The sequence below is a fragment of the Sarcophilus harrisii genome, chromosome 6 (genome assembly GCF_902635505.1).
Source record: "Sarcophilus harrisii chromosome 6, mSarHar1.11, whole genome shotgun sequence".
Lineage (NCBI taxonomy): Eukaryota > Metazoa > Chordata > Mammalia > Dasyuromorphia > Dasyuridae > Sarcophilus > Sarcophilus harrisii.
The window spans coordinates 128272540-128292025 of NC_045431.1; the positions used below are offsets into that span (position 1 = coordinate 128272540).

General features: G+C 34.2%; 1 protein-coding gene across 1 annotated transcript in view; it reads left to right on the forward strand.

Moving 5' to 3' along the window:
- The window catches only part of ELOVL6 (ELOVL fatty acid elongase 6), a 123004-nt gene that overhangs the window by 58125 nt on the left and 45393 nt on the right, over window positions 1-19486 (forward strand). Inside the window, exon 2 of the mRNA XM_003772988.4 lies at window positions 19071-19202. Within this exon, the coding sequence (XP_003773036.1) occupies window positions 19071-19202 (132 nt within the window). The remainder of the gene's footprint in view (window positions 1-19070; window positions 19203-19486) is intronic.

A 19486-nucleotide genomic window follows, 5' to 3' on the forward strand; every position in this document is an offset into this window, starting at 1 on the left:
GTTCCCTTTGTTCAAACACTAAAACCAATTGCTTCAGCACCTTTTTTTTTAATCTCCGTGAAAAGAACCTGTTAACCATTCCTCAATTTAAGGCCAGTGTCTTTTTCTGATTTCATTTGTGGCAAGAATATCCTTCTACATGGAGTCAGAACTTTCAGTGAGGTCATTGGACAAAGATCTCCTATTTAGAGCAGTACCAATGAGAACGTCTAAATACCCTCTGCTGCTTTTTCCATGACTGTGCCATTTCCATTGTTTTATTTCGTTGATGAGTCCAGTAGCCAACTTTTTCATGCAGTAACTGGGTAAATCTGCTCAGACAGCAAACACAGACTATTTTGGGGATTGTGCTCAGTTTGTTAGAGCCAGCCAGACAAATTCTATGAGCATCACCTTTGAGAACCCAGAGTCACCTTTCTACTACCATGAGAAATCCTTACATTGTTTAAAAAAAAAAATAGACTGGGAAGTGAGTTCTGGACCTGTGATTCATTTCTTTAGAGTACTATAAGCATATAAATTCCTTTTTATCAGTGCAAATTGGCACTAGTTTTGCAAATAAAAGCCATAGAGAAACTGCCTAGTTCAAGATGAGGTTCAATAAATTTCACAGGGTCACATAAATAGGGTCTGTCCAAGAATTCAGGTATTCTAGATTCTGAGGCCAGCAGTATCTTCACTTCCCCATGTTTCCTCTTTATTTAAGTAATAAAATTAGATCTTTTCCTAATTAATTTTCTGAGATTTATATTTGGTATTTTTTAACATCTCTATTGGAATCTTTCTCCAATACAAAGAAATACAATTGAACAAAACAGTTCAGTATATTTTATCTATAGTATTACAACTTAAGTCACTGGTATTTCTCAAGACATGATCAATAATTGATTTTGGTGCACAGTATATCCATCGAGATCTTCTCATATCTAACCTTATGTAGAAAACTAGGTAGACAAGTTGTTTTAGGGATGGAATTTTGCCTCACCAGATTTCTGTGCATAGTATTCACCTTGGGGTATATGTTAAGGCTGACAAATGAGAAAAATGGTTTACAAATCAGAAGAAAAAATAGAAAAGTAAGTCAACTAAAAAAATGCAGTTGATTGATGTATGTTTAAGCTGTATTTATGCATATTTTATAGGTATGTTATTGGTGAGCTAAGTGATATGCTGTCTTAGAATAAAATGTATTGAGATGCCAGACTACTATATATGTTCTTTATAACTCTGTTCATTGGACTGTATTCCAGAAATAAATCACCTGAAACTTATAAATTTTTTTATACAGAGATAGAAAGATAAGTGGATAGCTAGAAAACTGAACTGCAAAATCATTGGTTTCCTTTGTTATCCTATGAAATTTATTTTATGCATTTAAATTATTTTGAGAAGGGGTCCACAACATAAAAACACTTAAGAACCTTTACTCTCTTTTTTTGTCTTTGTATGAAGACACAATAAGGAAAGACATTTTCCACTGAACTTTGTCCCTAAACATTTTATCAATCCTCCAAGCTTATGTTTTATAGGAGGATATGATGTCATGACTATGAGGCTACTTCAAAAAGTCTTCCTCCTCCCTTCCTTCTTTTCCCTTTCTTCCTTATCCTCTCCTCCCTCTCCTTCCCCACCTATTTTCTTTCCTCCCCCTTCCCCACTTCTTTTTCACCTCCTTCCCCACTTCCCTTACCTGAAAGCACCACAAACATTTGTAATTATACTCTTAATGGAAATAAGTGGAGGCCAATCTAATGTAATATAGCAGATAAATAAGTGCCAGACTTGGGATCCAGAAGTTCTAAGTTCAAATTCTGCCTCACACACTAGTTGTGGGACTCTGACAAGTCATTTAACCACTGTTGGCATCAATTTCCTCATCTGTAAAGTGGGAGTATTAACAGTATCTATTTCCTAGGGTTGTTATAAAGATCAAGTGAGATAATATTTGGAAAACTCAATATATGGGATAATTATTATTATATTAATGAACCCTGCTAGAGGCTGAACATGATACTGAAAATGTTTTATCCGATAGCTTCAATTATTTAGCATTTTGGCTATTTAACATATCAAAATCATTTCCTTTGAATTATACTAAGACTTCTATCTTATAGAATTCTGGGGAATGGAAGGAAGTAAAAGATCAGGTCAGTTGAAACTCAAAAGCCTAGGATAAGTATAGAGTTAGCATATGTGCTCTCAAGGTTGTTTAGAGATTTGATATATTGACATAGACTGGAGAACAAACCCATTTTGAATCTATTGAACTGGATCATATGATGATAGCGCCAGAACTAGAAGGGCATTCAGAGGCCACCTTTTCATTTTTCAAGTGAGGAAACTGAGGCAGCGAATCGATTCAGTACTACCATTTCTTATTTTTTATTTTAGTTAATCATTATATATGACAGCCTAATGAACATCAATCAAAACATATCATTGACTGACTTTGCTCAACAGTAGCCATCTTCTTGTCCTGTTGTTTGATTATACCTATTTGTTTAAAATAATTATATTTTTCCATTGTAATAGGAGAGTGAGAGAAAATCAATTTCTGTGAATTAATTTCTTTTTTTAATAGAAACATTGGGAAGATACCTTCTTTAGATATGGAATGTTGCAGTCACTTTCAGATGAGACCACCTTGCTTTTATTTTTGCTTAATTGATTTATTTTATTACAAGAGACTTCCCATAGTATAGGGGCAATCTAATTTGTAGTGTAAAAAACAAAACAATTCAACAATAACAATAAGAGTTATCTTGTCCAGCAGGAGCTGGCCTTCCAAAAGATATTTCAGGACAAATGTGATTCTCATAGGAAAAGAATGCTTTTAATATCTGACAGGACCCATCCACATTGCCTGCTGAGGGTACTTATGACCTACATTCTTAAATTGCCCAGTTCCTGATCTGTGTTGAGGTCATGTTTGGGGGAACTGTTATCAGATAAAAGCCTGCATAACTCAGGCTAAAAACAAAATAGTTCAATAGATGCCAAATTTATGTGAATTTGATCATTCTTAGTGAGGCACATTATCTAATTAAACAATAATACTATAGTAATAAAAGGCCATAGATCTAGTAGTAGAGTAGTGAGAGCACTGTGTCCAAACAGGTTTCCGTGGTTTCCACTGATAAGAAATCTGTTTCACTGAACTGTAGACTTAGAAAAGAAATTTAACTTTATTTTCCCCATGACTGGTTTAGCAGCTATCAGTCTTAAAGCATATAAAGCATGACTAGTGTCTTTATGTCCAGTGAACAAATGTGTGAGGCTGAATCTCTTCATGTGAAAATGAACTTATTCATTTTAAATATCAATACAGATTTTATATAATGTATCCGTAGCCACAATAACTCTGTTAGTTGTACTACATTTTAATTCAGTTTTCATTTAGATAATCACTTGAGTCAGAAATATTCAAATGAAAAGGTGGAGGAAGGGAAACAAGGATGACTATTTGTCTTTGAAAGGACATTGTGTTGGTTTTTAGCTATGCTCTAGTAACTTTCTTGTGTTATAGGATTTTAGACTTTTACAATATCTTAATATTTATTTCTTAATAAATAATGTTTAAATGAGATGATTTAATATCTAAATGAAAGCATGAAGGAAATGCAAAAATTGATTTTATTGGACAAAATAAGTACATGTGTATAGGAATTTGGAATTAGTAATATACCCTGTCCAAAAAGGTAGCAAAAAATTACATAAAATTCCTTCCAGCAAGTTTTTTTTAAAGATTTTATGTGTTTTTAACAGTCCTAAAAATGTACCCACAGCATTCTATCCAAGGAGTCCATTTTTTACTAACACTTTAGTGAAAAATAGTTTTATGATTAAGCAGACTGGAAAAGAGATGATTGGGATAAATATAATATTTGAAGTACAAAGGATCATAAAATCATACTTTTAGAAATGGAAAGAAACAGGCATATGTAGGCCAATGGAAAGAGTGCCAATCCAGGAGTCAGTTTTGAGTGTTGAATCTTGGATATCTTGGGAATCTTTGACTGTGTAACCTTGGGCAAGTTACTTCATCCTTTTTTCCTCAATTTCCTCATCTGTAAAATGAACTGGAAAAGGAAATGGGAAATCTCCAGCAAAAATGACAGTATCTCTGACAAAAAAAGCCCCAAATGGGATCTTAGATTGGACATGACTGAAACAACTGAGTGATAAAAGGTATGAACGTTGTGTCTTTTGGCTGATTGTTAATGGAAAGCACACTAATGGGGGCTTATAAGCTACATATAGTATTAAGAGTGGGTAACCACAGTTTGCATAACATTTTTGAAAATTGAGGTATCAGTATCCCTCTGCAGATATAATCTGAAAATACACTTACAAATTGGGGAGTAGCATATTCTTATATGCTATGTATCTAAAGTACATTTTTTAAATAAGTAAGGTACTAGCAATTGAAAGGATCAGGAAAGGCCTCCTATAAGAGGTGTCCCTTAAAATCAGCTTTGAAAAAAGTTATGGGTTCTAAGAGAGAAATTAAGAGGGACCATATTTCCAGGCATTTGGGATAACCTTTGCAAAGGAACAGAGATAGGAGCTGGAATTCTGATTACAACAAAAAATAGTCAATTTGGCTAGATCATATAGTACATAAAGGATAGTAATACACAGGAATCTTTAAAGATAGGCTCAAGCCAAATTGTGAATTTCAATGGTAGAGATAGTAAAATAGTTCTAAAATAACATTACCCTTTGCTGATTGGTAGCTTTGTAGAGAACCAGCTAGCTCCCTGGAGGGCTTCAGAGTCAGCCAGAGTCAGGATAAATCAAAGTCCTTGGTCTTTAGGGGGAGAAGTGAAGGAGGCAGGCAAACTATCACGAGGCTTGCCAAAGATGTTTCCTGGATCCTGGAGTCCAGAGAAACTAGATTCTCCTCCTGCCACCAAGTGCCTCTTTGGCCCCTCTGCCTTTGCCCTCCAATCCTTGCCTATGATTATCTTAACACCAAACATTCAGCAAGCACCCAAGGGGAGAAGAGCCATTTATCCAAACATATGCTAATAGAGTCATTGTCTCACTTCAAATAGGTAATTAGCCTTAAGTGCTTGCTTAGAGTTTCAACCCTCTACCAAGCTTATAGTCAGGAAGAATTTGACTTTAAAGCCAGCCTCATGTACTTCCTAGCTGTATTATCCTGGGGAAGTAATTTAACCCCTGTTTACATGTTTCCTTATCCGCAAAATGGGGGTAATAATACTTCCTACCTCAAAGGTTCTTTTGAGGATCAAATGCAATAATAATTGTAAAATGCTTTAGCATAGTATCTGCCAAATAATAAGCATAATATAAATGATAACCATCATCATCATCTCTCATCTGGACAAATTAATCAAAATATTATGGTCAATGTTGCTTTTTACATTTTTTATTTTGAATTTGTTGAATAAAAGCATTTCCATAACAGCATAGTAAAAAAGATAATTGCACATGAAACTGCAAATCCACTATTTACAACTTACTATTCCTTTTAAATATATAATAAAGTTATAAGGTAAATTTTTTCCCTCTTTTTCCTTATTTTTCTCCCTTCTCTGCCCTAGAGATGACCATCATCAACCATGTGTGAGAGAGAGGGAGAGAGAGAAGTCATTCTATACATAATTCTATTTATCATTTCTTTCTCTAAAAGCAGATAATATCTAACTTCATATGTCCTTTGTAATTAATTTTGGTATTTATAATAGTTCTTCTCAAAGTTCTTCTAAAAGAGAATTGCTTTTGCTCTTACAATGTACCTTTTGTCCTGTTCATTTCATGCAAGTTTATCCATGTTTTTCTAAGCCCATCAGGCTTATTATTTCTTAAAATACAGTAGTATTTTGTCGTCATTCCTCCAACCCTTGCAATTTTCAGTATTTTGCCACCACGAAGAGAGCTATTATAAATATTTTAGAACATGTAGGTTCTTTCCCCCTAATTATCTTTGGATCTATCTACTGGTGATATTATTGGATCAAAGGGTAGATAGTTTAATAAGTCCTTGGGCATAATTAACTCTCCAGAATGATTGGACCAGTTCACAATTGCACCAACAATGAATATATCCCAATTTTTCCACATCTCTTCCAACATTTATCACTTCCCTCTTAAATAATTTTAGTCAATCTGAAAGGTGTAAAATGATATCTCAAATTTGTTTTAATTTGGACAAAGGTGCTTTTGTGCTTTTTTGGTTGTTTTGTAACCGCAGTTGCCTGATTTAGCAATACTCAATAAATAATCACTTAAAACTTTTTTTTAAAAAAATTATTGTACCTGGTTTCTATGTTCTTCCATTTATATCCCATTTTTTTCCTTAAAAACTAGTTTAAATAAATTAGAATGCAAATTCTTTTTCTCATGTCTTTTTTCTCATTCTTATTCTTCTTATCTTGGTTATTTTAGAAATCAACTTTTAAAAGTTGACTTTTGGTTATCTAGTGGTTTATTAGCTGACAAAAGGACATAATCACAAAGATGGAAATTCAGAAATGATCTCTCTCAAACCATATGTGAAGAGTAGTAATCCTTTCTATGACAGTGATAGTGGTTAGCCAAACCTTGTTGGAACACCTTCAATGCCTTTTTTTTCAAGAAGCTTATTTTTTTTAGATAATTCTAACTATTAGAAGTTGTTCCTTACATCAAGTAAATTTAACCTAAAAATTCTGATTAGAACAGAAACTTTCGTCCTTTCAACAAACCCAAAAAGAAGAGGTATAATTAGAGCTAATCCAAAAGAAGATCTAGCAATGAACTCTTATAAATATGATTTTTGATAAATCTGTCTCTGAAATAAAGTCATTCATTAATTTCTTGTTTTTTCCCCAGTGTTAATAGCATCCTTACCTCATACCTTCCAAAAATTTTGGAAACTGATATTTTCTTAAAATGGTCTTGGAGGATTTTTTTTCTCATTTTATTTCTTTTTGTTACTGTCTTAATATTTAGCTCCCTCTCTGAAATTGATCATCTCTAGCTTAATTTTTTTCCATTTAATTCTATCAACTTATTAATATAAATAGCAAAACTTCTTCCCTTTCCCAATCTTTAAATGGCAACCTCTCTTTAATGGCATATCCCATGACAGATTTAAAACTAAGCATTTCTTTTGTGATATTCATGGGAAGTCCAGGGCATCAAAGCTAGATTCCTAACATTTTATCCAAATAAGCGTTCTTAAGAGTAGAACTTATATTAACTCTTTAATAGGTGACCATATTTCCAAAAGAAGCATAGTCGTGTTATGGTGATATGCTTGGTCTGCTGTCATGGAGTGATATTCATGACTATTGTCCTCAGACACCTGTGCTCATATTCCCTGAGCAAATCACTTAGTTCCTCAAAAGTTTCAATTCCTTTTTCTATAGAATATACAATATGATTCACAAACTTCCTAGTACAAAGAAAATGTCTTTAAATCCAGAAACAGAATAAAAACATGAGATTATTATAATTAAATTCAATAAAAGAATAAATTTAAAACTGATCCACTTTATACTGTCATAGAGTTTAATCTCCTGGTTACAAACTCCAGGAATTCCTTGTAGAGAGCAGCTCTCATTAATGTCACTCCAAGACCAAATGTTATGGTTATATTGCATTTAGGACAAGTTAAATTGCACAAATTGTGTAATTTAAAATTAGACCTGCTGAACTAGTAATGGATTGGGGCCTTTTTTTTTTTTTTCTGTCTTCAGAAAATCTTTAACTGTAGAAGATGACCATAGATTTAAAGATAGATGAGATCTTAGAGACCATCTGTCTAGTCTAATCCACTCATTTTACAGATGCAGAGCTTGTCCAGAATCACAGTTAGTATATGGTAAAGCCAAAAATTGAATCCAGTTTCAGATCATGTTGGACAACTTTCAGCAACACATCTCTTTTGTGAAGTGAAGGACACTTTTCTAAAGGAGAATGATAAATCAATTTCACTAAAGCTATCAGACTAAAAATCCTGCTTCAGTGATCTGCTTCTTAGTTAGACTAAATGACAATGAATGATTTCATCATTTTCTTTGTTTTCAGGAATGGGAAAACGAGAACTTTAAATTAGCATTTGAAGAAAAAATATGACTGAAAAAAAATTGTAAATGAAAGAATCTCCAAAATCACACGTAATTTAGATTCTTGGGCCAACATAGATTAAATTAGAATTAGCACTTATTGTACCTTGAACCTTGCCTTATCCTGAACTTGTTATGAATTAGGTTGGGCTTATAAAACTGAATGTTTTTAGTCCTTTAATAGACTAACAATTTCTTGGGTTTTAAAAAAATCTTTTTTTTTTTTTTTTGGTTTCTTTTTAATGTTTTTCATTTAATATACAGGCCATTCTAATTCTTTACCCATGGAGCTGTCCATTGTAACAATGAAATTTTTTTTAACAATTTAGAAAAACTTATCCAACAAATCAGTCAAGTCTGGCAGTAAGTACAGACTACAGTCATAGTCTCTCATCTTCTTCTCAGGGGCTATTTAATTTCCGTTTCTGTTTTCCTGTTATTCTTTGCATTTTTATTGTTGTGTTAATGTTGTTTAGTCATGTCCAATTCTTCCTCATCCCTTTGGAGTTTCTTGTTAAAGATACTGTATTAGTTTGCCATTTCCTTCCCCAGCTCTGGAAGTAAGACATGATTGCTTTTGCACTTGCTATCAAACTACATCCTTCTCTGAATTCTTCATATTCATTGTTTTTTTTTTTTTATCATACTTTAACATAATAATGCATTCCTATACCACAAATTGTTTAGCCATTCCTCAGTAATCTACTACAAACAGTGCTTCCATGAATATTTTCTTGCCTATATGATACCTTTCATTCTGTAACTTTTTAGTAGTGGAACTTCTATATTTGGACACCATTCTTAGTCTAATTTCCAACTTGTTTTCCAGAATGGTTGGGCCAGTTCACAGCTCCACCCACAAATGATTACTGTATCCGTCTTTCCACATTCCTTCCACCATTGATTATTGCCATCTTTTATCATCTTTATCTCTTTTTTATATATGAGAGTGAAAATGATGCAGGAAAGATTCCAATCTTTGATTCCCAACCCCCCCCAGTTAATGTAAATTACCCTTTGACTCACAAATCCTGGTCCCTTTGAATTCCAATAGAAGATCCGGACCTGTCCCAGCCCCACCCGGATCTGAGCCAACTTTGGGGCTACACCCCAAAGCCCCTAGAGCTAAGTCTCCGACTTAAAAGGACCACACTGGGAATCCCTCTTTGCAGAGATTCCAAACATGCTAGCCATGTGAGGGACCTTCTGTCCAGTGCCCTCCTTATCTCTACCTTCACCTATCTCCTACTCCTAAACTCAATAATAAACCTCTTTTATCAATCTAGCTCTCCGGGCCAATTATTGGGAATTCTGCGCTGCTACTAGACCTCATATACTGCCGGATCCTTGTGCCGAATCCAAGGGGGTTGCAGGGGAACTCTGTTTGACTCCCTGTACCCCAAACCTGCCACTAGACCTTAACTAAACCCTAATTTCATTTAGGTATCGCAAATCTAGACCTCAACATGTGGTCTACACCTCAACAAAACCTCAAGAGTTGTTTTAATTTGTATTTGTCTTGTGAGTTCTAATTTGACACAAGCTTTCTCCTTTCAGTCATTCTTTTGAGAACTGTTTCACAATCAATTATTAATGATGGGTGTGAATTCATAAATATATTTTGAATGACATGGTGTGTGACTTGTGTTGATCATATCAATTCTTGGAATATTGCAGAACCTCATATAATTCCAGTTCAGCCAATCCTTTCACATAAGAAAAACTAAGTGGATGAAGAATAGCTGTTAACACATATAATGCTTAATGATGACAAATGAAACAGCTCATAGAGCTGGTCTATCAGTCTGTATATATCCCACCCACTGGAGAAAGACATAGTATTAAAGTAGATAAGATTTCACATAAATTATTGCCTACAAAATTTGCCAAAAATAAAAATCCATCTTTTTTGATAACAGTATTATTTTGTTATGTGTTTGCAAATCATGCCACAATCTCCAAAGAACCAAAATAGTGAATCAGTCAAAAATCAAATTGCATGTTATATATAAATAGGTTCTAGGGCATTACTGATACTTTTAGAGATAAGGTAAATAATATCATTAAAGAACCATATAACAATAAAAGGAAGTAGGCTAGCCACATGGTAAGCGTAAGAAATAACAGATAGCCAAAATGCTGTCTAAATTTTAAGACCTGGAGAAAAGCCTAAGAATGACAAAGGTAGTGCTATCAATGAGTAATGATCTACATCACTGGAAACCCATAGATTAAATTACAAACCCAATGAAGAAATTATCCTCTTGTAGTATTAGACAATGTTCAAGAATTCTTTGTTCGGTGAACAAATTAAATAGCTTCATGTTGAAGGAACAAATATTGGTTACGAATTCTCAACTATTCTTCATGATATTGTTCAGATCCCTTAAGAATTATGAAAGTTCTGTTTGGTATTCTCTCAAGAAATCTTGCCTTCAGATTCTTAGAATCATAGAATCACAGCTTTTGAACTGGAATAGATCTTAGAAACCATGTAGTCCAACTCTTTAATTTTCTAAAAAAGGAAACTCAGGCCTAGAGAAATGTAAAAACTTGTATGGGATCACAGAAGTTCTAAGTGGCTGAACTGGGATTTCAATCCAGGTTTTCTGATTCAAAATCCAGAGTTCTTTTCTACTGTACTATATTGCTTCTTGGGTGAATATGAATTCATTCCACTTCCTTAATTAAGTAGCTTCCCAGCTCACTTAGTGCCTTAAAAAATTAAACGAGCCCCACACTGCATAAATAACTAAGATAAGGAATGTCTTTTGCACATAAAGTGGCCACATTTTTATTCTTTTACTCTTATATTACTTTTATACTTTTTATTGCTCTTACTTTTATAATTTTGGCCTCTCTAGGTTTCCCAGGGAGACATCTTATTTTAATTCACCCGAATAAAAACCTAACAGACTAGACAGAATTATCCTGTATCCTGTGGACTTAGAGGGTTCCTTGCTGCTTTTGTCCTCACAAACTTTTATCAATCTGAATTGCATATTCACAGTTCTTTTAATTTTTCACAAGTAAAAAAGCCAGAAAATCTAGCTACTTGAGATTATAATGTTGACTTCAGGTTGTTAGTACATAGATTAGGCACAAAAGTGTTTAGAAATAATTATTTTATGTTGAAATCCTCTTGACAGAAGTTTCCTTACCATAAAATAAAAAGGTCAGCTTTGACAGTTAGAAAATAGATTTGCCTGATGGTTGGAGCATAGGGGCAGTAAGCATAGAAACTAGAAGATGGCACAGAATCTCACCAATTATAAATTTTAGTGGTCCCACAACTGAGAAAAAATGTGGTATGATGTAACGGTGTGATTTTTATATTCAATCCCATTTTCCTACCAACACCACCACCACCACATATCCCTCCTCCCTCAGACTTTTACAAAATTCAGCAACAATGCAAGCATAACCTAGAGGCATCAGTAAATTCAATCAAAAGTAGAATGTAAAAGAGATTCCTAGAAAAGATTTGGAACCAGGTAGAAATATTCAGAAGAGGCAGAACTCCAAAAAGTGAAATGAGAAGGCATAGCAAAGACAAGCATAGGGAAAAAAATCCAAAACATACCATCATTTCTTTGTGGATTTTTTTTTTTTTTTTTGGTTTATTACTAGGGATGCTATCTCTAATCATCTAAGAATGATTTTTGTACATTCACATGCTGCTGGAATTGGGACAGCTAGGTGGTATGGGAGATAAAAATGGTAGGGAGATTTCTAATCTGCCTCAGATATTTATGAGCTATAGCTCATATATGATCATGGTCAGCCCTAGTTTCATGATTTATATAATAACTATAAGAATAGAACTTTATTATGTTGGATGCTGTGCTTTCCTATTATGTAAGAAAATATATTCCCTATCTTCCAGAAATGTACCTATTCATTTACCTTGTTCCATTAATTCAATTAAAAAACACACACACACACACACAATAGAATGCTGCCAATGGGACTAACACAGGCACCATTTGAAGTATTTTTTTTTTAATTGAAACTTTTTATTTTCAAAACATATACAAGGATAATTTTTCACTATTGACCCTTGAAAAACCTTGTGTTTCAATTTCCTCCCTTCCTCAAACCCCCTCCCCTTAATGGCAAGTAATCCAATATATGTTGAACTTGGTAAAAATATATGTAAATCCATTATAGGCATACATATTTATACCATTATTTTACTGTACAAGAAAAATAAGATCAAAAAGGGAAAAAGTGAGAGAAAATAAAATTCAAGCAAATAACAACAAAAGAAGTAAAAATATTATGTTGTGTCCACACTCAGTTCTCACAGTCCTCTCTCTGGGTGTAGATGGCTCTCATCATCCTAAGATCATTGGAACTGGCCTAAATTTTCTCATTGATGAGAAGAGCCACATCTATCAGAATTGATCAACGTATAATCTTGCTGTTGCCGTATATATCCAATGATCTCTTGGTTCTGCTCATTTCACTTAGCATCAGTTCATATAAGTCTGTCCAGGCCTCTCTGAAATCATCCTGCTGACGCCAACAACCAAAGAGGGCTGCCACAAACATTTTGGCACATACAAGTCCCTTTCCCTGCTTTAAGATCTCTTTGGGATATAAGCCCAGTAGTAACACTGCTGGATCAAAGGATATGCTTAGTTTGATAACTTTTTGAGCACAGTTCCAAATTGCTCTCCAGAATGGTTGGATTCGTTCACAGTTCCACCAACAATATATTAGTGCATGACATGAATTATTAATAGATTTTTCTTTAAACCCTGAACAGGACAAAGTTTGTATGGAAAGAGAGAAAGATAAGAATTAGAGATGTATAGATATCCATCATGCACAAGAATTCTGTTCCAAAGCCTCATTATGGCGTAGGTTTGCGAAGGCTGTACCATCAGAGTGTAGGTTCTGGCCATGTGCTACAAAACTTGGCAGACTTCAAGAGCAAGAAATCAGCTGTCTGTTGCTCAAGAGCTAGCTACATTGAAGAGGTTGGACACCGGATGATAAATCATCTTATCTATGGCAGGGACTCCTAGAGATCATTTACTAGGTGGAGTGGTTAATAACAACTATCATTAACACAGCACTTTTGAGATTTGCAAAACATTTTATAGATGTTAATCAATTCTCAGAACAGCCCTGTAAGATAGGTAGTACTATTGGGTGTTATTATTATTATCCCCATTTTACAGATAAGGAAACAGGTTCATAAAGTTAAGTGAATTGCTCAACTTCTCAAGGAAAGTATCAAAGGAAGGACTTGAACTCAGGTCTTCTTGATGCCAAGTCCAATATTTGGTTCACTGAGCCACCTAATTATACTGTGCATTGGTGGATGCAGTTCCCATAGAGATGAAATCATTATCAGTAATTATACTAAGTTTCAGGAGAATGGTGTGCTTTGATGGATCTAATCCTTATCCTATTCTTCCTGGGGTAATCTTTCCATTCTGGGGTAGCTAAGTAGGATAACTCCCTAACAGACAGAAGGCCAGCATCATTGGCTGCCAGGTCATGAAGGCAACTGAAGCAGGTGTTTTGGCCAGCTTAGAGTTTGCTCATATATCAAAGAAGCCAACATCATCCACTGCATCAGGGGCCATCACCTGCCATCTTGACTTTTGTCCTGTACTGAATTTCAGTGGCTGTGGAAGGATGAGGCTAATGATTTTGCACAACTCTGCCTCACTTAAATCCAATTCATACTAAGTCCAGTTGTCATTCATGATGTCATTGGTCCTTTTTGAAAATGAACAAGAATGATGACATATCTAGAGTTGGAAATAACTATCAGCTGTGTAGTCCAACATTCTTAACAGTAAAAAGAGAGCTGACTCTGAAATCATAGAACTAAGGTTCAGGTTTTGTCTCTGTGGCTTACTACTTGTGCTATCTTAAACAAGTCATTTAGCTTATCTGGGCCCCAGTTTCTTCATATGTGAGATACAGGGGAGTTAGACCAAATGTCATCTCTGGAGAAATGGCCCTATGACAGATTGAAATCTTTCTTCTGTTAACTTGGTTCCTATGTTTTATTCTCTTTAATCTTCAACCATCAGCTTCAATAATTCCCCTTCTTGTAAAATTAACTTTTCCTTTCCATAAATCTCTTAATTCTTTGACAGATGAAGTATCTTGAAATATTTGAACAGTTATATCACAGAATCACTGCTTGATCCCCAGGAGCAGAACTGAAAACAATGGGTAGATGTTGAAAAGATGAAAATGTAGACTTCAAGAAATAATTAATAATAATTAGAATAGTTTGAGAATAGTATGAGCTATTCTAAAGCTGGTTCCCTCTTTCTGTAGGTCATTCAGTAAAGGTTGGTTGGCCATTTGTTAGCTCTGGTGTCAGTCAGTAAGCATTTATTAAGCACCTGCTTTGTGACAAGCACCATGATAAGATCAGTGGTGTACTGATAAATATTTAATAGCCAGCTCTGTGGGGGATGTCACTTAAATCTAGACAATTGTTATTATTATTCAGTCATGTCTAATTTTTCATGATATCCTGTATGGAGTTTTCTTGACAGAGATATTTGGAGTGATTTGCCATTTCCTTCTCCAGTGGATTAAAGTAAACAAGTAAAGTGACTTGTCTAGGTTGAGGATCTGAGGCTAGATTTGAACTCATTTCTTTCTAACTCCATGGCTCAAATCTCTGAGTCACCTAGCTGCCTCCTGATGATCAACAAAATGCCAAATCAAACCCTGATTTGTAGTATTTGCCAGTTTCCAAGATGCTCACACTGGAAATTTAATACTTGACTCCCAGGAACATGTAAGTCTTGCTCCAGCACATCCCTGGCAAAGATCCAACTTCCAGCTTTAGCTTCTCAGTACACTAAGTTGACTTGAACCTAGAATAAAGAAATAGTAGAAACTACCCCCTTCTTAAAAGTTTATTATTTATGGAAATCACTGATATTTGGTTTATAACTGGTGTGATCATTGAACAAGTTGTGTATATAATAGCCTTAGAACTATGTGGAAGAGAATCTATGGATCTTTCAAAGGGGTTGGGGGAAAAATTCTAGCTTAATCAAGTTCTGAGGATGTAGAGAAAGATTGCTGACCACTCGCTAGTTCTCTAAGTACTATGTCCTAAAGCCAATAGGAAAGAATTATTGTCCCTTAGTATAGTGAAACAAATCCTGAAACTGGAGTCAGAAGACCTGGTTTCAGGTTCCAACTTTAGCCTTATTTCCCATGTGAGTGTAAGCAAATCATATATGGCTGGGGAACAGTGGGAGGTAATTTGTGTTTGTAACATGCTTTCTTAAATCTTTCTGTGTCTCAGTTTTCTCATACGGAGATAATAATAGCTTATATTTATATGGCATTTTATTGGTTTCTAAAGAAGTACATATCTCATTTGATCTTAATAGTAACCCTGGGAAGTAGATGTTGTTATCATCTCTGTTCCACATAAGAAAACTGAGGCCCAAAGCTTTACTTCATATGCTATCTGAAGTGGGATTTGAATTTAGGTTTTTCTGAAGCCAAGTTCAAGTTCAAGTTCTTTCCACTTTGCTACATTATCTTGTGGGATTGTTGGGAAGAAAACACTCATTTTCGAATCCTGTGTGTGTGTTTTTGATTTCATTAGTATATTCCCTCTATCAATACAGAATTAGCATCACTACTTAGAGATTTAGAGAGATGACTATGAGTTTGAAATCACACAGTCTTAGATGTATCAGTGGCAGAACTTGAACTATTAGCATATAGTGTTGTCACATAAAGAATTGATTTTCATGATCCTTCGAATGGTTCATCCTCTCCCTTCCTCTATGATTATGTTTTAGCAAAAGTAGGATTTTAGGCTATTTAATTCATACCCTCAAATATTTTTTCCTGGATACATCTAATTCTTCACTTCTTTTTCCATATTTAGAGATAGCTTGAGTCTTCCTGAAATAATTTTTTTTAAAAAATCATCTCCACTACATGATATTAAAAGTCTGATTTCTATAATTATTTTAATTAGAATTTGCAGTTAGTGGGAAAATTGTATTATTCTTCCCAACAAAATTATGCTGGTTTTTCATATGACAATATGTCAGATTGGCCAGAGGAATTTTTAGGAAAACTCAGTGAGGTGGATTATTAAGAGTTTACTTACAAGCAAATTCTCTCATAGTTATTGCTTTACATGTTAGCCAGATAAGTCAATAATTATATTACATTAATTTAAATAGGAATGCTTTTTTTTTTTTTAAATTTACAAGATATATGCTTGCATTGACAATTGCAAAACCTTTTGTTCCAACTTTTCCCCTCCTTCCCTCTACCCCTTTCCCCAGAGGGCAGGTTGACCAATACATATTAAATATGTTAAAGTATACTTTAAGTTAAATACAATGTATGTATACATGTCCATATAGTTATTTTGCTTTACAAAAGAATTGGACTTTGAAATAGTGTACAGTTAGCCTGTGAAAGAGATTAAAAATGCAGGCAGGCAAAAATAGAAGGACTGGGAATTCTATGTAGTGGTTCATAGTCATCTCCCAGAGTTCTTTACCGGGTGTAGCTGGTTCAATTCATTACTGTTCTATTGGAACTGATTTGGTTCATCTTATTGTTGAAGAGGGCCACGTTCATCAGAATTGATCATCATATAGTATTGTTGTTGAGGTATATAATGATCTCCTGGTCCTGCTCATTTCACTCAGCATCAGTTCATATAAGTCTCTCCAGGTATTTATGGAATCATCCCACTGGTCATTTCTTACCGAGCAATAATATTCCATAATATTCATATACAACAATTTATTCAGCCATTCTCCAATTGATTGGTATCCACTCAGTAGGAATGCTTTCTATGTAAATAAGGTATGAGCCAACCCTTCATAAGTCTGCAAAACATACCAGCAGTTAGAAAATAGAGAAAGACTTGCAGATAATGTATTTCATATTAACCCATTTTATTTTTCGTTTTATGCCCAGGAAATCACTTTTTTTTAGAAGTGCATTTAGGGTTTCTCTTTTTTGGAAGTGTACTGTTAGATTATTTCAAAAATCTCTGTTGAATCCATATTCAGAAGATTGACTTTTTCCCATTAGTTTACTGTATTACATTGTTTCTGATCTAATCTTTGAGGAGGTTTTCACCATTACAATCACCATTTTACTTTGTAATGCTTTTTATTTTCAGTTTCTACCATGATAGACAGTAATTTTAGAAAGGTTTTCAGATTTTACTGTCAAGGAATGAACCCAACAAAATTATGTTACAACAGCATTTGTCCATGGTCTTGTCACCGTGATAGAAAATATTCAGAGGAGTGTTTCTTTAGTAATATGAAAACAATTTCCTCATCTCTCCCATGCAACAATATCTTTTGAAAACATTTATTTCAAACTCAGCTTTTCTCCATGAAGGAAATTTTCTATACCAAATATGATTGACAAATTGTTCCAGTCAGATGCATACATACCTTAGTATGCCTTAGACTTTTTACTTAGCTCTGTATAAGTACATCTCAGCTCCTTCAATATCAGCTTCCTTATTGTAAAATAAATGGATTACACTAAGTGGCCCTTGAAGGATTTTTCCAGTTCTAGATTTATGAGGCTGGATGATGATTTTAATATTCCTCTTATCTCTGTATAAGCTAGCAATATGGAAAAGTAGATTGTTTTTGGTGGCCAAAAATCATGACCCCTTTTGAAGTTTTCTTGGCAAAGATAATAGTTTGCCATTATCTTCTTCAGTTCATTTTATAGATGAGGAAACTGAGATAACAAGTATCTCTGATCAGATTTGGAATCAAGTCTTCCTCACTCCAGACACAGTACAGTATCTACTTTTTAATTGTATCTACCGTTTTAATTGACCTCCTCCCCTAAGATGGATACCCAGTTACTTGGTATCTAATTTCTATGAACATCCAAGTCAATCAACTTTGAAAAATGAAATTTTTTATTCAGGCAGCTAGGTAGCACAATGGATAGAGTGTTGGACTTGGAGTTAAGAAGATCTCAATTCAAATCTTGCTTCAAACTGTGTGAACCTGTGCAAGTAACTTAACTTCTGCATGCTTCAGTTTCTTCATCTGTAAAATAAGGATAATAATAGTCCATATTTCCAAGCATTATTGTAATAAAATGGAAAATAATATTCAAAAAAAATACTTGGCAAATCTTATAATATACTACATTAGTGGTATATTATATATGTTACATAACATATAATATATTATTATATATAATAATTATTATATAAATAATTATTATATATAATAATTGCATATAAATACCAGATATTATTAAACAACATTCTCCTTTTTATTTCCTTTGTATTCAGTAGCAGTCTTTTAAATATGTATGTATATATGTGATATATACATATGTTTATAGATATTATACACACATTTATTTTAGGAAAAAATAATTATAGTGGACAGCTATCAGTGGTGTAGTAAATAGAGTGCTAGACCTGGAGTCAGGAAGATCTGAGTTGAAATCCAGCCTCAGATACTTACTAGCTGTGTAACTCTAGATAAGTCCTTTAAACCCTATTTCCTTCAGGTCCTCATCTGTAAAATGGGGACAAACTGTAGAAAGAAATGGCAAACTACTCCAGTTATCTTTTCCAAGAAAATTCAATAGACAAGTGCATGGCTTCATGAATAGAAACAACAATTATGGGTCATGCAAAAAGAAAAATTTAGAACCCTAAAAGAAAATCCAGTGTTTCGCCCCAAATTTAAATTTGTTGGTTAATCTAAGAGAGAAACTAAAGATAGTCCAATTAGCCAAATAGGTGAGTCACCTCTTCTGTCCTCAGTGAAGGACATTCTCAAGCACAAGAAAGATCAATGTGTCCTGCATTGTCAACTTCCAGTGATTTCAATTAGCGGGAGTGATATGAAATGTGATTTAATTTCAAGAGAGGAAAATTGTCACCTAGGGATGACTCCAGATATCAGTTTTGAATGACTAATGGGAGACTCATGATATTTTTTTTTCTGGTTTTCTTTGTAGGAAAAAATCATTCTTATTTTCAGCTCTGTATGCTGCCTTTATATTTGGTGGTCGGCACCTAATGAACAAACGAGCAAAGTTTGAGCTGAGGAAGCCACTTGTGCTGTGGTCCCTGAGCCTTGCAGTCTTCAGGTAGGCTCCCTTTATTTCACTGTCCAGATATAGCCAGGTATCACAATGAGGTTGACACCTGGAAGCTTTGTTTTTATTGGTATTTAAAGTTATTTTCCTTATTTTATATTTTGATTATTAATTTGATCCCTTGGTGATTACCATTTAACAATTATTTAAGAAAGTTCACATAGTGGTTTAGTCATGATATAATCAATCTGATTGGATGGATAGTGAAGGAAGAATTGGTCTGTACCAGCAACTAGTTGTGGTTGTAGACAAAGCTTGGGATTTGAATGAGAAAC